Genomic DNA, 20,607 nt, shown 5'->3' with positions numbered 1-20,607 from the left:
ATATATATATATATATATATATTATATATATATATATATATATATATAATTATATTGTTGTTATTTTATGCAGGCCAATTACCTCTTTCTGCCAGTTAGCCCCCAGTATGCCTTTGTCATAGGCAAACTATTCATTTTGTGATTTTGTAGTTCTGTACTGTATCCAAGACAATTGCTTCATTTCTCTTTGCTTTATTCTTACTTGGATCTCTAGATAATTGCGTGAATAGTAGGGATGACCACAGTTTCATTTACATTTCAGTGGATAAAAAAACGTTCTCCTTTCATTTCGGGAATGAACAAGTGATTCAGTATTTTTTCATTAGACTGGCACACATGAATCATAGAGTGGTAAAATGATCTATTAGCGAGAGGTTTTATGAAATTTTAATGGTCTTTACGTACTTTGAGTGCCAGTGCAGTGATCACAAATTCTTGGTCAGTCACGTACTGGCAATATATCAAATCCCTTTAAATTGAGAGTTCACGTTCTTTATTCATTTATCTAATAAAACAAAAACAACAGTTACTATATCAATCTCTAAAGAATATTCCGTGCCATGAGTGCAGTGGTATAATATGAGAGACCTTAAATAATTACTACTCTAATTGATGAATTCCATAGTCATCCCCGACTAATCTTCGGTACTGTTCTATATAGTTATTAATTGCAATTTTGTAAATAGGATAAGACGCCTTTGCCCAGTAGCCTAAGTTATTAACGAAATCAATTAAAATAACTTTTTATAAAATTAATGCTTGAAAACCAATATTTATTATTTATGCATATATGTTGACGGGTTTAAAATTGAAAATAAAATATACTGAACACGCCCTTTCCTTAGCAGAATGTTATGGTAAAGACAGACAAGATCTCAGCTGATCAGTGATTCCCTACCGTTGGTGAAACTCTTCGAGGTACAGTAAATAATTATTTAGGTAACTTGGAGTGCGCTTCCTTTTCGTTATAAAAAAGGGTATTCTTTTAATTTCCATGCAAATATTTGTGTTAATCGTATTCATTGTTTTAAGTTAGATTGTGCTTAGACTCTTAGGCGATTTTTCGAGGTGGGTCGAGTAAGGCAAAAGTTATTGACTTTTGACTTGGCCATTTTACGCCTTTAATAATTCTTCTCTGTCGTTCTTATGAACTACTCTTCGCTATTGTTCTTATGAACTATTCTTCTCTGTTCTATGAACTTCTCTTCTCTATTGTTCTTATGAACTATTCTTCTCTGTTGTTCTTATGAACTAAAACGAATTTCACTATCGTATATAGAAAGAGTGAGCCAAAATTGCATCAAGAGGGAATTGCTCGACGACCTAGTGTAAACAGAGACTGTTTAACTGAAGTTTAATCGCACGCTAGCTTAGCCTTGTTTAACTGAAGTTTAATCGCACGCTAGCTTAGCTTAGGATATCTTATGCTACAATATCAAGGGCAATGTTTTGGGCTAACTGCACCCCCTGGAGCCCAGTTATTAACTTGTATTGTTTTATTGTAAACCATTATCACATATTGTAGTCTACTATGAAATACTACTTTCATGTGTTTCAATGTGTGCTTTGAACGTTTCTGACATATTCATTTCGTTAGCAAATGGGTACTTTTATAGATACCTGACTCCATCCATATATCCCACAATTCAGGGGACCACTGTGGGAAAGTGGGGTTTTTGTATGGAGGGAAAACACAGAACGAGTGAAATACAAGGATGTTAATCCCGTTGATAGTTCTCATTCAGATTAAGGTAAATTTATGGAATGATTTCGAACTAATATCATGCACTAGGTAAAGGATCTGGTGCCCTTGGTTGGGCTAAGTTAATTATGGTTGGTTAGGTTGCGATTTTATTATTATTGAGTTGTTCAAGAAAAAATGAGAGTTATTTTTTCTGAGTGCCATGACAGTGTAGGTTTGACCATCAATATGGAACTTGTTGTATAATAGAAGAAAAAATCTCAGAATGGGTCTGCTTTTTTTATGTCTTTATGAATTGAGTTTGCATGTCTCACAGAGTGCCTTTGGTTGAACAGGACCCTAGGAAAAAAAACAATAGACAGTAAAGTAGTATTCATTTGCAGTGGCCCAGGTTAGGTTAGGTGGGGCCCAGGGAGAACAGAGCAATATGACACGTGCAAAACTGTGCAGTGATGTCATTAACTGCACCAGTTGGAACAGAAGGGGTAAAACTGAAGATTACTACTGCCCCCCTGTGGTTTAGTGCAAAATGGGCACTTTGTTTAGTACCAGCTCCTTGGGAATGAATGTTAAATTATAAGCAAAAGATGGTAAATACCATAAAAGGAAAAGACATAAGCTTAAACAAAACAAAAACAAATGGCAATAAATATTCTGATTGCTGACTGACGTGAACCAGGCCATGGTAGAAGTCTTCAGTTTAACTTAGATGAGAAGAGCAATTGGTACTGAGATGAGAAGAGCAATTGGTACTGAGATGAGAAGAGCAATTGGTACTGATGGGAAGAAGAGCAATCAGTGAAAATGGGATCTCAATATAAACAAGGCAAAAATAATCACAATATAAACTATGGTTATATGATTGTTATTGAAAATTTCTAAAGCTTTTTCCTTAACAGAACAGTGTTGTAAAATCTGTGGAGAAACTTATTTAGATACATGCCACTGTAATAATAACGACAGTGATACGGTGTAGTAAGTTTATGGTACAAGGCTACATTGATATCTGGCCATATATTTTTCTTGTGTTTTATGCTTTTTTTTAACAATTAATATTGTTGGAAACCCTTTGTTTATGTGTTTTCTTTTCCATTCTTTATTTAACTATAATGGGGACGCAAGGCTTAGGGAAAATATCTGTCATGCCACTGGGTGACACATTAGTATCAAGGGGCAAAGCTGTCCTTCTGGATAGGTACATACTACCCTTGATGGATTGTCACCCACCTCCAACTCCTTCATCAACCACATTTCCAAGTTACCCCTCAGAGTCACTCTTAGCTCTGGCCCTCTTGGCAAAGGTGAGGGCAGTGCAGTGGAATTCGTGGCAATCATTCTCCAGGCTCTTATATTTGTCTCCTCCTGGTGAAGCAGACAACAGGGGCTGGAGACTTAATTATTAAGACCCTACCACTGAACGAGTCTGTTTATCAGACTTGGTTCATGATAGAAATCCCATGTTGCATGATGGCTTCCATTAGAGTGACAGCAGGCTTTCTGTTAACCTGAAGGTCATGAATTTCCACCAAATATTTGGACATCAGGAAGTACTGTACCTCATCTTTGTCTACAACAGGAATGTTTGCAAGTTAGAGGCTTTGTGCTGCAGACTGTCAGGAGCATCCCCTGTATTCATGAAAGGTTTACCATGATTTCAGCCCAAGACCATTTATACTTACATGTCTTGGCATCCTCGGAGATCCAGTTGCTTCAGGAGCAAGACCATCTAATTTTACTTTACTATGATCTTCGCATTATGGCAAAATGTGAAAAGTTGGATCTCCATTCCAAGCAGCTGCAGAAGCACTTGGAAATGCTGACAGATGCAGTAGCAGTATGAGTCTATACCATCTAAGCCTTGATTCTGTTTAGTCTGATTCATTGGTTGATCAGGCAAATGTGGCTCATCCAAGGACTTGGGATTGCTGTGATGCCTTCAGAGGGGCCCAGGCAGTTGTAGCAGCAATATCTCTTGCTAATCTTAAGTCATTTTACTTAAAAAAATCATTCATAGGTGCATGTTCATCTTTTTCATGGGCTGTTCATTGGTGCATTTCTAAGTTTTTATATACTGAGGCCCAAGCATAATAATTTAGCCTTTGTTTTGTAATGGTGGGAACCTTGTTTTTCTGTTATGAAATTACCTGTTTGTATACAGTTATTCACAATTATCATGTGGACAGAAATGAATTATCATTAACTGAATAACAGTTTTCCTAACTTCTTTTGCTGTCTGGTGATCTGATTACCTCTGACTGCGATGTTTCATCAACAGTCATTATTTATTGTGCCTTAGGTTCAGCTACCAGTTGGAGGCTGGGTCCCCTTCTTTCTAGTTTGTACTGTTCACTATATATAAAATATAAGCAAATTGGTACTAAATTTTGAGAATTGCATAGTTGTGCAGTATTTAAAAGCTTTCAGACATGACAGTTTCAGTCTGCCAAATTAATGAATTGGTTCCTTAGTGTGCTCGCTCATGATATATATGTGCTACTTGCACATATATAAACTATTGAATAGCAATTGCTCTTTAATGCAAGCATCATTCCAGGCTAGTGTCAGTGATAGGGCATAAACAAAACTGTCGGTTAAATTTTGTGAAACACTGATGTGATATTGCTTTTAGAGTTAGGTACAATATATTTATTCTCACATTTCTTGATACCATGGTTTCAGTTGTAGCCTAAGGTAAATTTTGTTCTTCAGAAATTCTTTAGATGAATCTTAAACATTTACATGATACTGTTTATTGTATGATACATGTATTAATATAATTTATAGTGATGGAGAAAAACAGCCATACAGAGAGAAAAACTGAATAATACAGCTTCATCTGTTCTTTTATTACAATGCAATATTATTCCTTATGATTTTTCAGGTAGTAAATGAAGCAGTGCAGTGATGTCTAAAAAGATAGAGGACAGTGAGTTGCAAACCCTCACACTTTCTCCGACAAATACGAATGATGATGAGTCATCGCTCTTCATTAATCCGGCAAGTGATGAGACAACATTTCCCATCAGCCCTCCTCCAGCTTTTCCTCCAGCAGTGAGTTTTGAGCATGATGACTTGACCATGATAACTTAACCCACTAAAAGGAGGTCCTTTTTGTTTGTTTTTTATATACATACTCTCAACATGAAAAATACTTTAAATAAATAGCAAGTGGGTACTTAATACAAAGTAGTATTGCAATATCAGCCCCAGTTTCAGAATTTGCTGTAGGTATAGTAGACATTATGGAGTATTTTGCATTAATTCTCATTTGCTTTTGTATCATACATTAATAGCCACCACCGGCTCCACCCATAGGAGAAAAAAGGAAACTAGAACGAATATCAAGTGTACCTGTAAGTGGCGTCAAGACCGTCCCAACACTGAGGGTAAGTTGTTCCTTTTGATTAAAGTTCATAGCTTTGCCTTTTAATTCATGCCAAAAGCCAAGATGATGGTGATGATGACCATCATCCTTTATGAGGTCAGACATGAAATGAGTTCTCATGGTTATGTCATGCACACTTTCTGTCAGAATTTCAGTGAGGTCAAGGTCTTCTACTTTCTTGAGTCTTCTAATATGTCCTCATGTTGCTATTCCTATATGTATTACTTTTTTGATTAACTGTTTTTGATCCCATGTCATTATATATCCAGACCATCTTAGTGTTTGAGATCTCAGTCTGTTTTCCATTTTTGATAATACTGTACACCACTCTCTTGCTTCCTCATTTGTAATATGATCTTCCCACTGCACACTCACCATAAAATTTGCCAGATTAGAATCTCCATTTTCTTTGTCAGTTCCTGTGTCTGATGTATAGACTAGCACAAGCACATATAAGTTTCTGCTGTGTTTTATTAAAGATGGGATATTATTATTTACCAATAATTTAGCAACCTCTGGCTGGTCCTTTGAGGCTGTTCCTATTTATCCTTTTTTTTACTACCCTCCCAGTGCTTCAAAGTCCAGTTGTTCCGACATTATATACAAACCGCCAGACCTTTACATTAGGAATTACTTTTAGTGGAGCTGGAAACGGCTGTTGAACTTTCGAACTAGGTGGTTAGGCAAAGACCATTGTCTGGGAGGAGGCCCGCTCTGCCCGGTGTAAACATTCCATTCTGCTTTCGGCCGAGTAGCGATGGCGTTCTTCGTCGCTCTGCCCGACTGCTCTTTTCATCAATTCTGGTGGAAATCTTACTTTTTTTGTTTATCTTGAATCATGGACAAACCAACTAAGCCTTCCTATCCCCAGCGTGTATGTCACGGGGTGGGAGGGAAGAAATGTAACTCTTTTCGATCTAGCGTCGACACGGACCCACACGCCCTCTGCCCTTCTTGCAGGGGGCATGTGTGTTCGCACGATGCTCCCTGTAGTGAGTGTTGCTCTTGGTCCCCCGAGCAATGGATGAAGTTTGAGGGGAGGAGACGTTACGGTCATAAGCCTACCAAGGAGTCGTCCGAGGGAAACATGCCCCCGACGACTACTGGGCGAACGTGTCGGGTTGCTTCCTCCCAGCGAGCTTCCCCTTCTTGCTCCCTCTCCCTCGGGTGAGAACTCCCCCTCCCCTTCCTCTTTTGTTTCATCGCTTGTGGAAGGGCGCAGGGGAGAGTTGGACCGGGACATCCTCTCAGAGGTCTCTTCCCGTTCTGGAGGGGAGTTTTATCCTCCGGAGCGGGTAGAGGCTTCCCGAACTAACCTGACTTTTGCTTCAGGTCTCGGGCTGGATAGCCAGGCTACAGACTCGGCTTCAACCTGACTACACCTGGGCCTACCTGGCACATCACTGGAGGGACTGGTACCTCATCTCTCCACCACTCCAGTGACCACTCACTTGGCAACGACAGCCACTACAACATCCGTCACCATGTCCAGGTTCGCACAGCTCCCGGTATCGGTAGCTTCACACCTGGATACCCAGGTCTTGGCTTCCCCTGCCGTGCAACATGCAGTACCGCTGCCTCCTGGCTTCCTGGCCCCGTTCACGTGAGCAGGCCCCGCCTACATGGTGACGTCACCCTTCCCATATGTGACTGTCTCTGCCCCCGTTGCTGACCCTGGCTCGTCTACGACTGCAGTTCCTCGCTTCATGATCCAGCCCGGCCCTTCGTCTGTTACTTTCCCCATTCCATCGACTCTGGCGTGGCCTGGCATGACTACCCACGCAGGAGGGGCGGCGCCTGTGTTCCCGGCCCCGCCCACTTTTGTTCCTGGCCGACACGCGGTTGCTCCCACCCAGGTAAGTGCTGGCCCGAGCTCCACGGTCTCTTCCTGGTATGTGCCTTCTGCTGCAGCCCCTCCTGCCGTTCCTGAGTCTTCGACTGCGCCCGCCTGGTTTGGGTGTCTAACAGCGATTCTGAGGCAGATGGTGAAGAAGAGAAGAGGTCTAGGAAGGTGTTGTCATCTTCTCTGCCTTCATCATCGCCTTCTCCTGTCCTCTTATCTTCGTCTGCTGCCTCTTCTGCTTCTCCTTCTGGGCCTCACCGAAGAAGAAGAAGCCTGCCTCTCCCTTCCTAAGAAGCCTCGCACCGAGGCTTCTACAAGGGCGGCCGGCTCTCCTTCCTCAGATCAGGAACCGCTGCCCTGGCCTCTGGGTCAGTCTTGGGAGCCAAGGGTCAGACCAAGGTCTGCAGCCCTCTCCCTGCTGAAGAAAACTCCTTGCTTCAAGGCCAGCGAGTCCCAGATACCTGCTTGGAGTTGTTCCGAGTACCCAGGTCCCCAAGGAGAAACCCTTGTCTGATACCGGAGAAACTTTCTGGCCGACGACAGGGTGTGGGCGAGAGAAAGAGCCCGGGCATGCAGGTGCTCCTGGCTTTCTTCCTGCTGGCACTCCTGAGTGCCAAGCCAGGGTCTCGGATAGTGCTTGGGGCCGAAACGCCAGAGGTGGAGAAGAGGTCCCTGCCTGTCTTCCTGAGAGGCTATGGCCTCGAAGAAGACTGGGCGCATCCAGAGATTAGCACAAGCTCACGCCCAGCCAGCTGCGCCTCGACCTCCCAGTCCCCTGGCCACATCCGCGCCCAGCCTGGCTCAGGGAGTCGAGCGTGGGTTGGCTAGCGCGAAATGCTCCGCTTCTCCCCTCGGAGATTGCTTCTCCTAGGCGAAAGCAGTCTCCTCAACCCGGGCTGCCGTCACCACCGCGGGTTGGTGACCGCACCCGGCCCACTGCCTCTGTTGGTTCTGCCATCAAAGCCAGTGGGAGCGCCCGATCCTCCTCGCCTGTCCCCACCACCCCTTCGGCTTCTTCCAGGGGGCGCAAGTCGGACAGGAAGAACTCTGGCGAGTTTTCTCCCCAGAGTTCTACCTCGTGGGCGTACGAACCTGGCTTGGTCCTTGGCTCGACCAGGTCTTACGCCCACGTGGTCCAGGAAGGATCAAGGGGGTCTGCCGAGGTTCTCCCTCCTGTAGGGAGAGTAGATTGGGAGGAACGCACCCTGGAAGGACTCGAGGGTCTTCTGCCCCAGGATGCGGACACTCCTGAGATACAGAGGACTTTAGCAGAGGTTATCACGCTGATTCATCAGCACAATGACCTCGGGGAAGGGACCATGGCTTCTTCTGTGAATCGTCTGTCGCGCCTCAAATCCTTTTGGGGACCTAAGAAGGAACCCAAGGCTTCGGTGGGGCTACCATGGTTCACACTTGCCGAGGGGGTCCTTGGCCAAGTGAACAGTCTTGTGTCTGGGCAAGACAGCTCACTTTGTTTGAGCTGCTCGGACAAGCTTCTTCCCCCTCCCACCCCCGCCTCTGCCTCACCAGAAGCACTCCTATTCTGCAGCTGGAGGGGCGTTGCTGACCAAGCAGGTTGACCCGGACCTGAATCGCCGATCTCAACTGATGTTGCAACAACTTACTGGTGAGAGTATCTCCTCTCCCAGCAAGAAGCTGCAACCCTGGGAAGCCACCGCCATGGTGGCCTTTTGGCAGTCTCCTGGCTCAATCTGTGGTCCTTCACAGTATCGAGGGTAGCTTCTTCCCCGCGCTATCGTACCTGGGGAGGACTGTGCCTTTGGGAGACTGTGCCAGTCTGGGGTAGGGCTATTTCACCTCACCCACCAGACTGCAAACCTGTGGGCAACCTGGTCCCTGAAGCAAAGAGACCTGCTTCTCGCTTCTCCAGGTCTGTAGGGTCCTGAATCAGCAATCGCCCTGAATGGACCCATTGTTGGGTTCCTCCTCTCTTTCCTAGAGAGCTGGTGGACGCCGTGGACAAATGCCAGGCTGATGACAGCGACCGGTTTGTCTCTTTTCAGTGGGCCAAGACCTCTGGCATTCATCCCACTGCGGCCAGGTTCGAGAAGGGGGAGGCCCTCCTGTCTCAGCCCACTTTCCAAGCCGGTAAAGGGGGCAAAGGAAGAAGAAGAAGGGGAAACGCTAGCGGCGTTTAACAAAAACTCCTGGTGGGGGTGCCTGTCGAGCCATTGGGCAACATGGCAGCGACACGGAGCCGAGACCTGGATAGTGGATGTCCTTCGGGAGGGATATCTACTACCCTTCGAGTCTTGGCCTCCCCTCACCTGCTCTCCGGTCCATCTCCAAACCTACGCTCCAGGATCATCGAAGGACACCGCACTGCAGCAAGAAGTGCAAGCCATGCTGAGCAAGGGTGCTGTAGAAGTCGTGTCGGACCAGTCCCCAGGCTTTTACAGCCGTGTCTTTCTCGTGGAGGAAGCCTCAGGGCGATGAAGACCGGTCATAGACCTCTCTCCCCTAAACCGTTTCGTTTGCCAGACTAGGTTCACGATGGAAACAGCGCAATCCGTGCTGGCCTCCATCAGGGAGAACGACTTCTTACTTATGGTGGACCTGAAGGATGCGTATTTTCAAATACCCATTCATCCATCCTCTCGCAAGTACCTCTGCTTTGTCCTCGGGGAAACGGTCTTCCAGTTCAGGGCACTTTGTTTCGGGCTCTCGACCGCTCTCCAGGTGTTCACGAGAGTTTTCTCTTTTGTGTCAGCTTGGGCCCACTCGCATGAGATACGTCTACCGAGGTATCTCGACGACTGGCTAGTCCCCGGCGGGCTCGCCGCAGTTGGCAGGACAGGATCGGCCTCGAGTTTTGCCGATCTAAGGATCGCGTGGTAAATCTCGAGAAGTCAGATCTTAATACCCAAGCAGAGGATAGTACCTGGGCATGCTGATAGACACGGTGGCAGCGAAATGTCTTTCCCTCGACCACTCGTGTTCAGCAAGTTCAGGCAGGCAGCACAACTGTTCCTGTGTCACGACAGGAGCAGCCAGCCCGGCAATGGTAAGTTGTCATATCTACCTGTCGTCTTTGGAGAAGCTAGTACTGTGGGCGTCTTCACCTGCAGTCTTTTTCAATGGAGACTAAAGAGTATTGGTCCCAGTCCTGATACCCCAGTCCTTCCTCATCCCTCTTTCCTGAGGAGGTGAGGAGGACCTTAAAGCTGGTGGACAGACAACAGGAACCTCTTGATAGTTGTATCCCTGCATACTCCTCCGAATGCTTCTGTTCTCGGACGATTGACAAAAATGGGGGCGACACCTGGAGGAGTTGACTGACTTCAGGAGTGTGGCACTAACACGACAAGCACCTTCATCAAATATCCTAGAACTTCAGGCAGCCTTTCTGGCCCTCCAAGAGTTCCAGGATCGAGTGATGGGACACCCGTGGTACTGATGAGCGACAATACCACGGTAGTGGCATACATCAACAAGCAGGGGCTTGGTGTCCTTATCCAGCTTCATCAATTGACGATGCAGGTGCACGAGTGTTTACGACCCACCGGTAGAGCTGTCAGCCAGGTGCATTCCAGGCAAGAGGAATTTATTGCAGTCAAACTCAGCTGTTTTAGAACCAGTTGGTAAATGGGACCTAATTTTCCCTCCAGCAAGAGATTCCGGAAAGGCTGTTTGAAATATATCAAATCAGCCATCGATCTATTCCGCCTCCCGCACAACAGAAAGCTCCAGGTCTTCAATTCTGTGGACCCATGGGTACTGCTGGAGGATCTGATTTCCAGCATCCGGGGACAACTCGATGTACCATCTGTCCCACCATATCTGTAACCCCATTGACCGTGTGATCATCTTCAATGATTCCCTGAATCTCAGAATGATTCTGGCTTCCCAACCTAAATGGCCCCTTCAGGCTAACCTTATATCTCTTCTCTCTGAAGGCGCCGAGTTTTTCTCCCTGGCCCAATCAGCTTTCGTCAACCTCTTGAGAGCGGTTCCACCTGGCAAAGCATTCCCTTAATTCACGGCTGGAGGTTATCCACCATCTTGGCATGAGTAAGAGGCTTTTGTCGCGCAATTCAACAGAGATGGCAGGATCTATATTCTGTTAACTCCTTTGTCCTAAGCTCTATACCAGGGAATGGTCCGGCTTCGTGGTTGGTGGTATAGAATTTATATACTGCCGATTAAGAGCATCTTTTCAGCAGGTCGCTTTACTATTGTCTTCCTTCGATGTAAAAAACTTTTACTTTCATTTCAGCTACTTGAATTTCTATTGTTTTTTTACTCAGCCTTCAGTCTTAAGGCTGAAAGGAGTAGATGTCTCCTCCTACTTTTCGAGATATCTTTTACTGATGAGAATATATTAGGTTCTAATGCTTACCAGGGGCCTTGAAGTTCCTCCACCATGTGACTCACATCCTGAGGAGCCTGACTTGTGCACTGTGAGCCCATAAAGAGTTTTTCAGACAGGGATCTGACCATCAAGACCGTTTTAAATTCTGCTAGCCCTGGCATTGGCGAAGAGAGTTGACATCTAACGGTTCCCTTTGATGTTAAACACTCAGGGGATGGGGACTTTGCCATTGCATGTAGATTTTTCCCATTCAGTCATTTCAGAATTCAAAACCCTGGCAACGGTTCTTGTTTCACATATCCTCCTAGAGGACTTTGTCAGTTAATGAACCATCTTGAGATGCTACTGTGTCCTGTTAAGTGCTGTGGCATTTACCTGATCAGGACTACACTTGTTTTGTCTCGAGCTTTGCAGTTCTTTTTACTTTAGCTTCAACCAAGAAAGAAGTTTGTCCAAGAAAACCATCTCTTTCTTCATCTTGAGATGATATAAGAGACTATAATCTGCTGCAGGAGAAGACGACATCCCTTGTCACCTAACTGAGAGTCTTCACGAGGTCCACAAGATTTGTCCTTTGATCCCTGCAAATTCCGGAAGATTATTCGGTATCACAGGTGCTGAAGGGCGGTTTGGTCCCAGCAGACTAACTCTCACCTCCCTCTACTGGGATTTGCACACAAGTCCTATTAACTCCTTGGGTCCTGTGGTACCTGCAATTTTCTTTGTTACCCTCCCAGCTTTCCTCTAATCAGAACAGGTTTCATGCCAAATCTCTTTCTGTAGTGTCTTCTGATATCTGGAATGAATGTGGAGCCAATTATCATGGCCTTTTCCTTCCTCCATCCTTGCTTCCTTTGACGGGCAGGGGAACGAACCATTACAAGCTGGATCTGTTTTGTCTATTTTACAACGGAGCTCCCTGTTCTATTCTTCCGTTCAGGTTGATAGTCTTTGAACCCCACTCATTCCTCTTGCAAGGAGAAATGAACCACTGACTGTAAGACAAACCCAATGCTTGTATCCTGCCATTATGTCATTTTCGACGTCAAATACTTCCTCTTCCTACTTTGCATGAACTGATGTCTTCTGACATTTTTGTTTAAAGAGACCTTAGTTTGATTAAAGACCTCATTTTTGATAAACACCGATCTTTTGTCATTGCATTCAGTTTCCCTTATGCTTTCTTGCATTACCTCACGAACAGGAAGGAAGACAAGGTGGTGAACTCAAGTCAGTTATAGAGACTTAATCAGATTCCTCCCAAATCAGTAAGTTGGCTGTGTAGAAACCGAGGGTTTGTTATTGTGTCAGAACAACAACAATTTTTAAAGTAAATCCATTTTCCTAACTCTACAAAACCTTGAGTCCTTTTTGATTATGCCCAATGAACATGCCACCCAATCAATCTAATACCTGGATGCAGATGAAAGGCAAACTTGGAATGTTTACATCCTTACCTGGCAGTTACATTATACTCCGCTCTGACTCCCGGACAGTATTTAACTGCCTAACCACCTTGTTTGAAGTTCAACGGCCTCTTCCAGGTAACAAGGAAAGTAATCCCAACAATGTTCTAGACCTCAGGTTTGTATGTTAGAGAAAATACAACACACTTTAAAAATTTGTTATATTATGTCTGTAATTGTAATACTACAAGTATTTCTTTGTGGTTTTTAGATTTGCTAGTTGTTTTTGTGGTTGAAATTAATTCTTTGTACAATATGTCTGATTCTGGATCCCAGTATAGATATTGTTTTTAGGCTGTATACTACTTATTGTGGATCTTATCGACCCCATTCAGTTTACTTATGTTGGGGTTTTTGTAAAGAGAAAATTTATGGAATGTATGCTCTAACAACGGATGAATGGTCACCTGAGAAATATTATTCTCAGTTAGAAAAAGGACAGAGTTATTGGACTCTTTAAGGTCCATCAGAATTTAAGTCTGTAGGACAGGTAATTCAATCTGTAAACCCCTCTCCTATTAAAGTCCTCCATTGTCCCCCAGTACCCAATCCTGTCATCTTGGTGGTTAAAAGTCCAGTATGGTTCACTAAGGTTAAAGTTCATTAGATTTAGACGAAGACGTTTTGAAAAATTGGCCCCTCTTGAAACTGTTAAAACTGGAGGGGTACCCTCAGCCCAGTGCTAAGTTCTCCCAGGTCTGACAGCCTAGGACTCCCTGGTTCAGGGAGAGGGTTATGTCGAAATTCGAAGGAGGCTTTTTAGTTCATGACAGTCACCCTCAAGTATTCCAGTGTTGATGCTTCCACCCCAGAGCAAAAATGATTGGTAGCCTTCTTGAACCAAATACGCTAGATAGGAAAGCTAGAAACAGTGAAGCGGAGTCTTGCTTAAACTGGCTTCTTGGAGCAAGGTTTTGATTTTCTGTTTAGGACCAGTAACAGACTCATATGTTAGGCGGAATGTTAATATCCTTATTCCTGATAAGGGTCAAATGATAAATGTTTTGTCGCAAAAGTCTAGGAAGAATACGGAAAAATTACGCTTCGTGCGCGCCAGCACCTGTTGAAGACCATGTTAATGACAGGTATTATATTTGAAGGAGGAGTGGTCATTATTACTGCAAGTTGCCTAGAATTGGAAGCCATAATGAAACAAGAATTTAATCCAGTGTCCTTGACATACACCAAGGTTTAACAGTGAATTCACACCAATTAAAAACCCTTCAGGTTAGTCTTCTGAAACAAAGAAAAAGAAGATGGTAGAAATGGAAGAGACTTCCAGGAATCAAGGAGAAATCTTTGATGGTTATATCACCACTTACCATGTTTTCATTGAGAACTTTTGGGGACTCTTTTGCCAAGCCTCCTTAGATCGCAGGGCAAGAGGATAACTTCTTATCCAGCTCCTTTCACGTAGTTTTGCTGAGTTTTACATGAAGAATGAAAATTAATAGGTGAAAGACAAGAGAGAGCAAGGGAGTACAGTTTTTAGATGACACTCCAGATTGGCTCACTGGTCCCTACAAAGTATAAGACTGGGAATTCATACATTGATAGTGTCTGCCTCCCAGATCAGGGGTACTTCTCCAAGTCTAGTGGATTCACCGTGTTTAGCACAGCCCTTCAGAGGAAGATCTTTTTCATGAATGAAAGATGGATCATCTTCTCAAAGTATTTCGCTGTTGTGCATTGTCATCAGTTTTCTACATTGGTCAGTCAAAAAATTTGGCTAGGAAAGTCAACAAATTCCATGCAGATGCGTATAATTACTAAACAATTTTACACCCAAGAAAATTCATGAATAGACAAAGGGGTATCCAGTGCCTTGGAGCTAATAGAAATTTTGCAACCGATTTCTGAAGAAACACAACTCTTGGTGCTCTTTTTGGTGAACTTAGTTGGAACAGCATTTTTGAGGTCTGCTAGCTTTGCTTTATATTTGTCGAAGGACCTTGTTCCCAAGAATTAGTTGAGGAAGACTGCTGGGATTCTCACACAAAAGTGACACAGGACCATTTGGCTCAGTCAACTGCAAAAAAAAAAAAACTCTCAAAATCATGACTCCGGTAGCATACTTTTTCTTGTGTCAAAACTTATTGTGTTTAATTCTAATCGTGTTAGTAGGCATCAAGCATGTTTAGGTTTGAGGACATTTTGAGGGTTCTCCTCACAGCCAAAGGTTTCTTGATGGGCTCAACCTTCAATTTTGAACAAAAGAAATGGAGTTTTTGTATCTGTTCCTCATTGCAGTAGGTGCCAGACTCCAGTCAAGGCTTATTGCACCCGTGTCTTAGAAACATTCAGTAGATCCTTTTACCCTTGTTATGATTTTGTGTATTTGCTGATTATCCCATTCCAACAAAAGCCCTTTCATCGGACGCTGTCATGTCGTTTTCTGCATAAAACGACTCAGAAGTTTTGAGTTTACTTGAAAAGTGAAGCACTACTATTCAAACAAGCCCCATTACCCAGTTATGGAAGTGGCCAACCCCATGCTCTCAGGGTTTTACAAGACTGAGTTACAAAGGTGTGGTATGTTGGAGGCATATTGCAGGTCCTGAGCGCATCTAAATTTTTTGTTAAAAGACAAATTTTCGATGGAGAAACAGAGTCGGTGTTGGCATCTCTTCAAAACCATGGATGGTCTGATTTACCTCCAAATTTGCTTGATAAGGATAAATTTTAGATCAGGAATCAACCAAAATCTTTTATTTGTTGTTTATTTTGGCAAAAGTTTTCCAGTTCAGTTATTTTTAGTTTTGAAGATGACAAAGTTTTTCTTTTCTGTTTCAGCGGTGGCAAGAATCTTCACTTGTAAGGTGTAAGGATGTCAATTATTGGACAACTGGTTATGAAAATCACACTCAAAGCCAAACCGTGGAGGAAAAATAAAAAAATATCCATTTTTTTGGCAAATGGAACTAGCTACTAGTCATCCACCACCAGAATCCACCTCTCACCATACAGACAGATAGTTTATTTGGGAGTAGAATGGACTCTCTGACTTTTCGGGCTTCTCCATCAATGCACAGATTTTGTCTTGTCTACAATTTTATAGATATCTAGACTTTCAAAATATTAGGTTTAATCAGCCAACCAGTGGATGAGCTTACTGGGGACTTTTAACCTCTGGATTTTTTAAGTGAAACTGGGAGACTCAAGATGAGGCCTCTGCAGTTTTATCTACAAATGAATGGAAACCAAAACCCATGTCAACTTCCTTTCTTTTAAGATCCCAGATTGAAACAAGTCAAGAGCTGTTCTGAATGGAATTCAACTTCAAGACTAGAGGAGGGAAGTTTGGAGTTTTATCAAGATATCTGGTTCTCACACTGGCTTGTCAGAATCCTACAGCTGTAGTTTGATCAGTTTGGGGATATTTAACAACAAGGAATGTTGACCTGTAGCAGGAAGAACAGAAAGAACTGCAATTCCTTGTACTGAACCTCCATTTATATTCTAGCCTTTCATCTTATTTCAGCAAGAGGTAAAAGGCAAGGTTTTCTACTGCAAAAGTCGGACCACCTCTCTTGCCTGTTATATCAAAGTCAAACCTTTCATTTATTCCTCTTGTATCAGCCCTGAATGAACTCATAGAATGGTCTCAAGAATGACCTCAATTTTATGTATTCCTGGTTCATTCCATCTGGGAATGTAACAGTTCAAGGATCTTTTAAGCAGGAAGAATCAAGTGTTAAAAACGGAAGGACCTACATCCGCATTTTCAAAACAGTTGTGGAATCATTTGGTTGTCTCCATTTTCCTGTTTGCAACAGACAGAACAAAACGCCCTCTGCATTTTTTCCCCTCATCCGGACGACAATACAAAATTTGGTGGATGGAATGACAATGAGTTGGGATTGTAGTTCTTTTCCATTCATTGTTATGCAGGAAGGTCTTGGAAAAAGTTCAGGAACCACAAGAACACCAAGATGACTCTTGAAGTCCACCCTGGCCATCGAGAATGGTTCCCAATCTTCTCCTCCTCCCAGGATGTTCCTCAAGCCAGACCTCCCCGGGGAATGTGAAAGATCATGCAGATGCCCCACTTCCTGAGTTCCATTTATGGTCTTTATACTGTATTGAAGATTTGTGCAGAGCTTATCAGGAAGAGAGGTTTTCAAAGGAGGTTGCAATTGTTTGTGTTGGTTACTGAAGAAAGTTTGGACGCCTATAAGTACAGTATGATATGGAATCAGTTTACAGAACTGTACATTTATTCATCCTAAAACAGCTTAATCAAATACATACAGTACTGTATTTTTAAGGAGAAGGACAAAATTTTGAACTTATGATTAAAGGGGAGCACTCCGAACACAATTTTAATTTAAGCACAGATCCCATTTGCTGGATCTAAAGTTTGTATGTGAGGTCTGTTAATCACAATTAACCTCAAGTTCCTCAAGACAAATGGCTACCAAATACATGGACATAGTTCTTAAAGACATTTGTTTGTAGAGGTCTCTTAACTTTTGCCCCATCAGTGTTGGTATTCATTTGCAAAAGAGGATAACAGCATCTTTTTTCATAGTAGCATTTTATTGTAGGACTTTGTAGCACCAACGAGTATCCATGGACAAAGGATTGTTTTCTCCATAGCTCTGAAGTGTATGTTCTTCCTTCTCTTAGGTTCTTAGAAGAACAAGACCTGAGTCCAGACCACGAGGCTGAGTCTTTCAGCATTAAGAGCCTTATCTTGTGGGAGAAGGAGAACAAGAGTACAGAACACCTTTTTTCAGTTTGCCTAAACCCTATATTCACCAACAAAATAGGGCTCTTAGGAGAGTTGTTCTGTGAGAAACCCGTCAAGACCACTTTCTAATTGTTTTATCTTACCACCTAAGTTATTTGCTCTTGGCCCATGCATTGTCAGGACTCAGACAGTGAACTCTGAAAGTGAGAGCACATGACTTTTATTCTTCTTTTGCATGGCTTTGTAGGCAAACCTCTCATTTGCAAAAGATTGTGATACAGACATTTTGTGCGCTGTAAGTCGATTTGTGGACTTTTCTGTAATTGACTGATTTTGACAATGGCAGTTTTTTTCATCACATTTAGTTACTTCAGACGGTGGTGGTGAGGGGAGAAGAGGGGCAACCCTATCCATTTACATTTTCTCCTTGAATCCTTCCTATTGAGTTTGGTTTCAACCCCTTGTATGGTTACTATGTTGTTGGTTGTGAGTTCTTGTTAGAATATTTTGGTGATAGAGGTATCCTTATTGTTAATTGGTTCTTGCAAACAAGGTCATTTCCGTCCATCTAACTTCCCTGGTAGTTATAACAGATTGTAGCTTAAGTCCTGACGCCTGTCTATACAATTCAAAACTACAGAGGCAATCGCCGATCAGCAATCAGGTGAACCAAAATTCATGTTTTGATTTCTACCAAGGTACCTGGAACCATTCCACACCCCCTCTAAATCTTCCCTGCCGCTATATCGGTAACATCGATGGAAGTTTATAAGTAAAAATGTTTTTTCAAAATATTTTGGTTAAGTACACTTTGGTTTTGGCTTTTCGCTTGTTTGCTCCTCATGTTCATTTTAAATACTGATTGGTTGACTAGATTTTTTACATTTTGGGATTTTCTATCTTGATTCTTCATCGAGTGTGAAAATGTGTAGAGGGATGCAAGACTAGGTGTTTTAGCGCTCCTTGGATCCCCAATATGTCTGAAATGCAGAGGTACGGGAATGGAAGATGTAACGACCAGGTAAGTATAAGTAAACCTGAAAGAAAATATCATTTTTTCTAATGCTTATTGAACAAAATATAAACTTCCAAAAAGAGTTAAGAGTTTTTCCCTTTTAGCCATAACAAATATTTTTTTTAAAAATCACTAAAAATCCTTGATTTTCAAGGTAGTGGTAGTCTCTTGATCCCCTTCATGCTGTGGTAAAGAACCAACACTTCATTCATTGATGGCGGCCATCCAGACCCTGCCAAAACAGGTAAAATTTTTAGTATTGTTTTTCAGTTTTTATGATCGAAAAAGAAGAACTAAAAAAGACAAGTAACATATGTTGTTCAATCAATACAGTATGATGGTGCGGCCGCCATCTGTATGAGCTTATCCTATGACCTCTTCCAAGCTCCCCAACCCCTGGGAGAAGGAAAGTCAAAGACAAATTAGGCGAGAGAGCTTTAGCTGTCGAACAGTGGCGTCCCTCGTATTCAAATTTCGCTGGCTGTTGACGCTTCCCAGGTGATCGCTCACCCTCGCCAGAAAAGGCGAGGTAACCGTTGTGTTTTTGTCGTCCAGTTTTTGCCGTTCCCAACTGGGCTGGCATTTTTGAACAATCGAACTTCAAGTTCCTTTTTTGAGAAAAACTTCTCTTGGTTTGGCGGGACAACGAGGCTTAGAGGGTGGATTCCAGGAGCTCCCGAACGCCAGGTTCTAGCTCGACGCCAAAGGGCAAAAGCAGGCGTGAAACTTAGAGATCCGCCAGGACGTAGCAGGGCTTCAAGAAGGTGGACGACTAACCTGTCTGAGCATGAACTCCTAACTTTCGGACTGGTACGCCCAGAACACATCAAGAAGCTAAGAAAGATGGACGCCAGGAACTTCGGGCGGAGTTGTCTGGGTTTCGCCCCTAGGATGTCGGGCCCCTGTAGTTCCTGTTAGTTTTACCTGCCCTGGAAGCGCTCCCAGGTACCGCAGCCAGTCAAACAGAAGTCTTCCATGCAGAAAATGGGACCATCAAAGCGTTCATGCAAGTGTTGTGCTTGGGCGTTTTGGAGAAGCTTCTCGTGGACGCCCCAGGTCTAGCGAAAGCCCAGGAGCCAAGGCACCAAGACGTCAAGAGTCAAGGAATGGAACACCAAGGATGTTGCCGCGTCATTAGAAGCTGGCCGCCACCACCAAGAAGCTGAGAGATAGTGGATGGCTCCACGCCAGAGTTCGTCTGGCGCCAAGACGACAAGATGATATTTTTGAAAGAATTGACTTCCAGTCTTCGGAAAATCGGAAAAAAGAACGATAATATCTTGCATTCTCCAGTGAATGCACTGGCGCTTCCCTAAGAGCCGACGAAACAATATAAAAGGCCATCTTTCAATTGACGCCAGGAAAGAGACTTATGAAACGATTTTAAGACGCAGTTGCTCAGAGAAATTTGCCTGCACTGCGCCTCATTTGTGAGCCCCACCTTCTGAATTTACTCCATGGACGAGAACAGCTAAGATTGAGCATTCAACGCCCAAGGACTGGATTTTACAACTTTCTAAGGAGAAACAATGAAAGGCCCAGGATCGCCAGCCGCCAAGAAACTGGCTCCGAGCAGGCTAGCTTTAGTATCATACTTGGATGCTGTGGACGCCAGAACGCCCCTTCCCAGGAAACTGGAAGATGGACTTATTCAGGACGCCAGTGACGCCGAAACGCAAGATATGGACGCCACCTGTCGTTGTGGATAAAGGACTGGATGTCAGTTCAACGAATCTAACTGCATCCAACTCCGGGAACGCCAAGAAAAGAACCCATCTTTTGCTTTTGCTCTTTCCTGGTTCAGATTCAGCAGCAAGAAAATGTCAGGACGCCTTAGCCCCGGGTAACAGGACAACAGTCTCAAGACTTGGATGGGAAGATGATTTTCCATCCTTGGCCCAGTCAATCAGGTAAGACCTAATATCTAAAAAGCAGTGTGAAGAGAAAGTCCAACCAACTCTTTCATCGCTTTTGAAGAGACTAATGAAAGTTGAGAACTCCTGATTTTAACTCAGGTATCTCCCCCTTTCCTGGGTCCCCTACAGAAAGACTCTTCGGCTTCTGGGTTTCTGAATGGCAAACTTGATGGTTTGTCTCACTGGAAGAAAGGCCTTAAGAAGAGGATGCTGGACTGGCCGATGAAGACCAAGAAAGAACCAGCCGGACGGCC

General features: G+C 43.6%; 1 protein-coding gene across 2 annotated transcripts in view; it reads left to right on the top strand.

The window, feature by feature from the left end:
• Positions 1–836: 836 nt before the first annotated feature.
• The window catches only part of LOC136843650 (uncharacterized), an 84,449-nt gene continuing 64,678 nt past the window's right edge, over positions 837–20,607 (top strand). Inside the window, exons 1-3 of one of the 2 annotated variants that reach the window (XM_067112193.1) lie at positions 837–918; positions 4,584–4,753; positions 4,996–5,088. In XM_067112193.1, coding sequence (XP_066968294.1) covers positions 4,607–4,753; positions 4,996–5,088 — 240 coding nt within the window. In that variant the 5' untranslated portion in view covers positions 837–918; positions 4,584–4,606. Of the gene's footprint in view, positions 940–4,583; positions 4,754–4,995; positions 5,089–20,607 lie in introns of both variants that reach the window. The other variant, XM_067112194.1, reaches the window with a different exon arrangement.

Source organism: Macrobrachium rosenbergii, chromosome 12, assembly GCF_040412425.1.
Source record: "Macrobrachium rosenbergii isolate ZJJX-2024 chromosome 12, ASM4041242v1, whole genome shotgun sequence".
Lineage (NCBI taxonomy): Eukaryota > Metazoa > Arthropoda > Malacostraca > Decapoda > Palaemonidae > Macrobrachium > Macrobrachium rosenbergii.
This window is presented reverse-complemented; position numbering and strand designations above follow the sequence as displayed.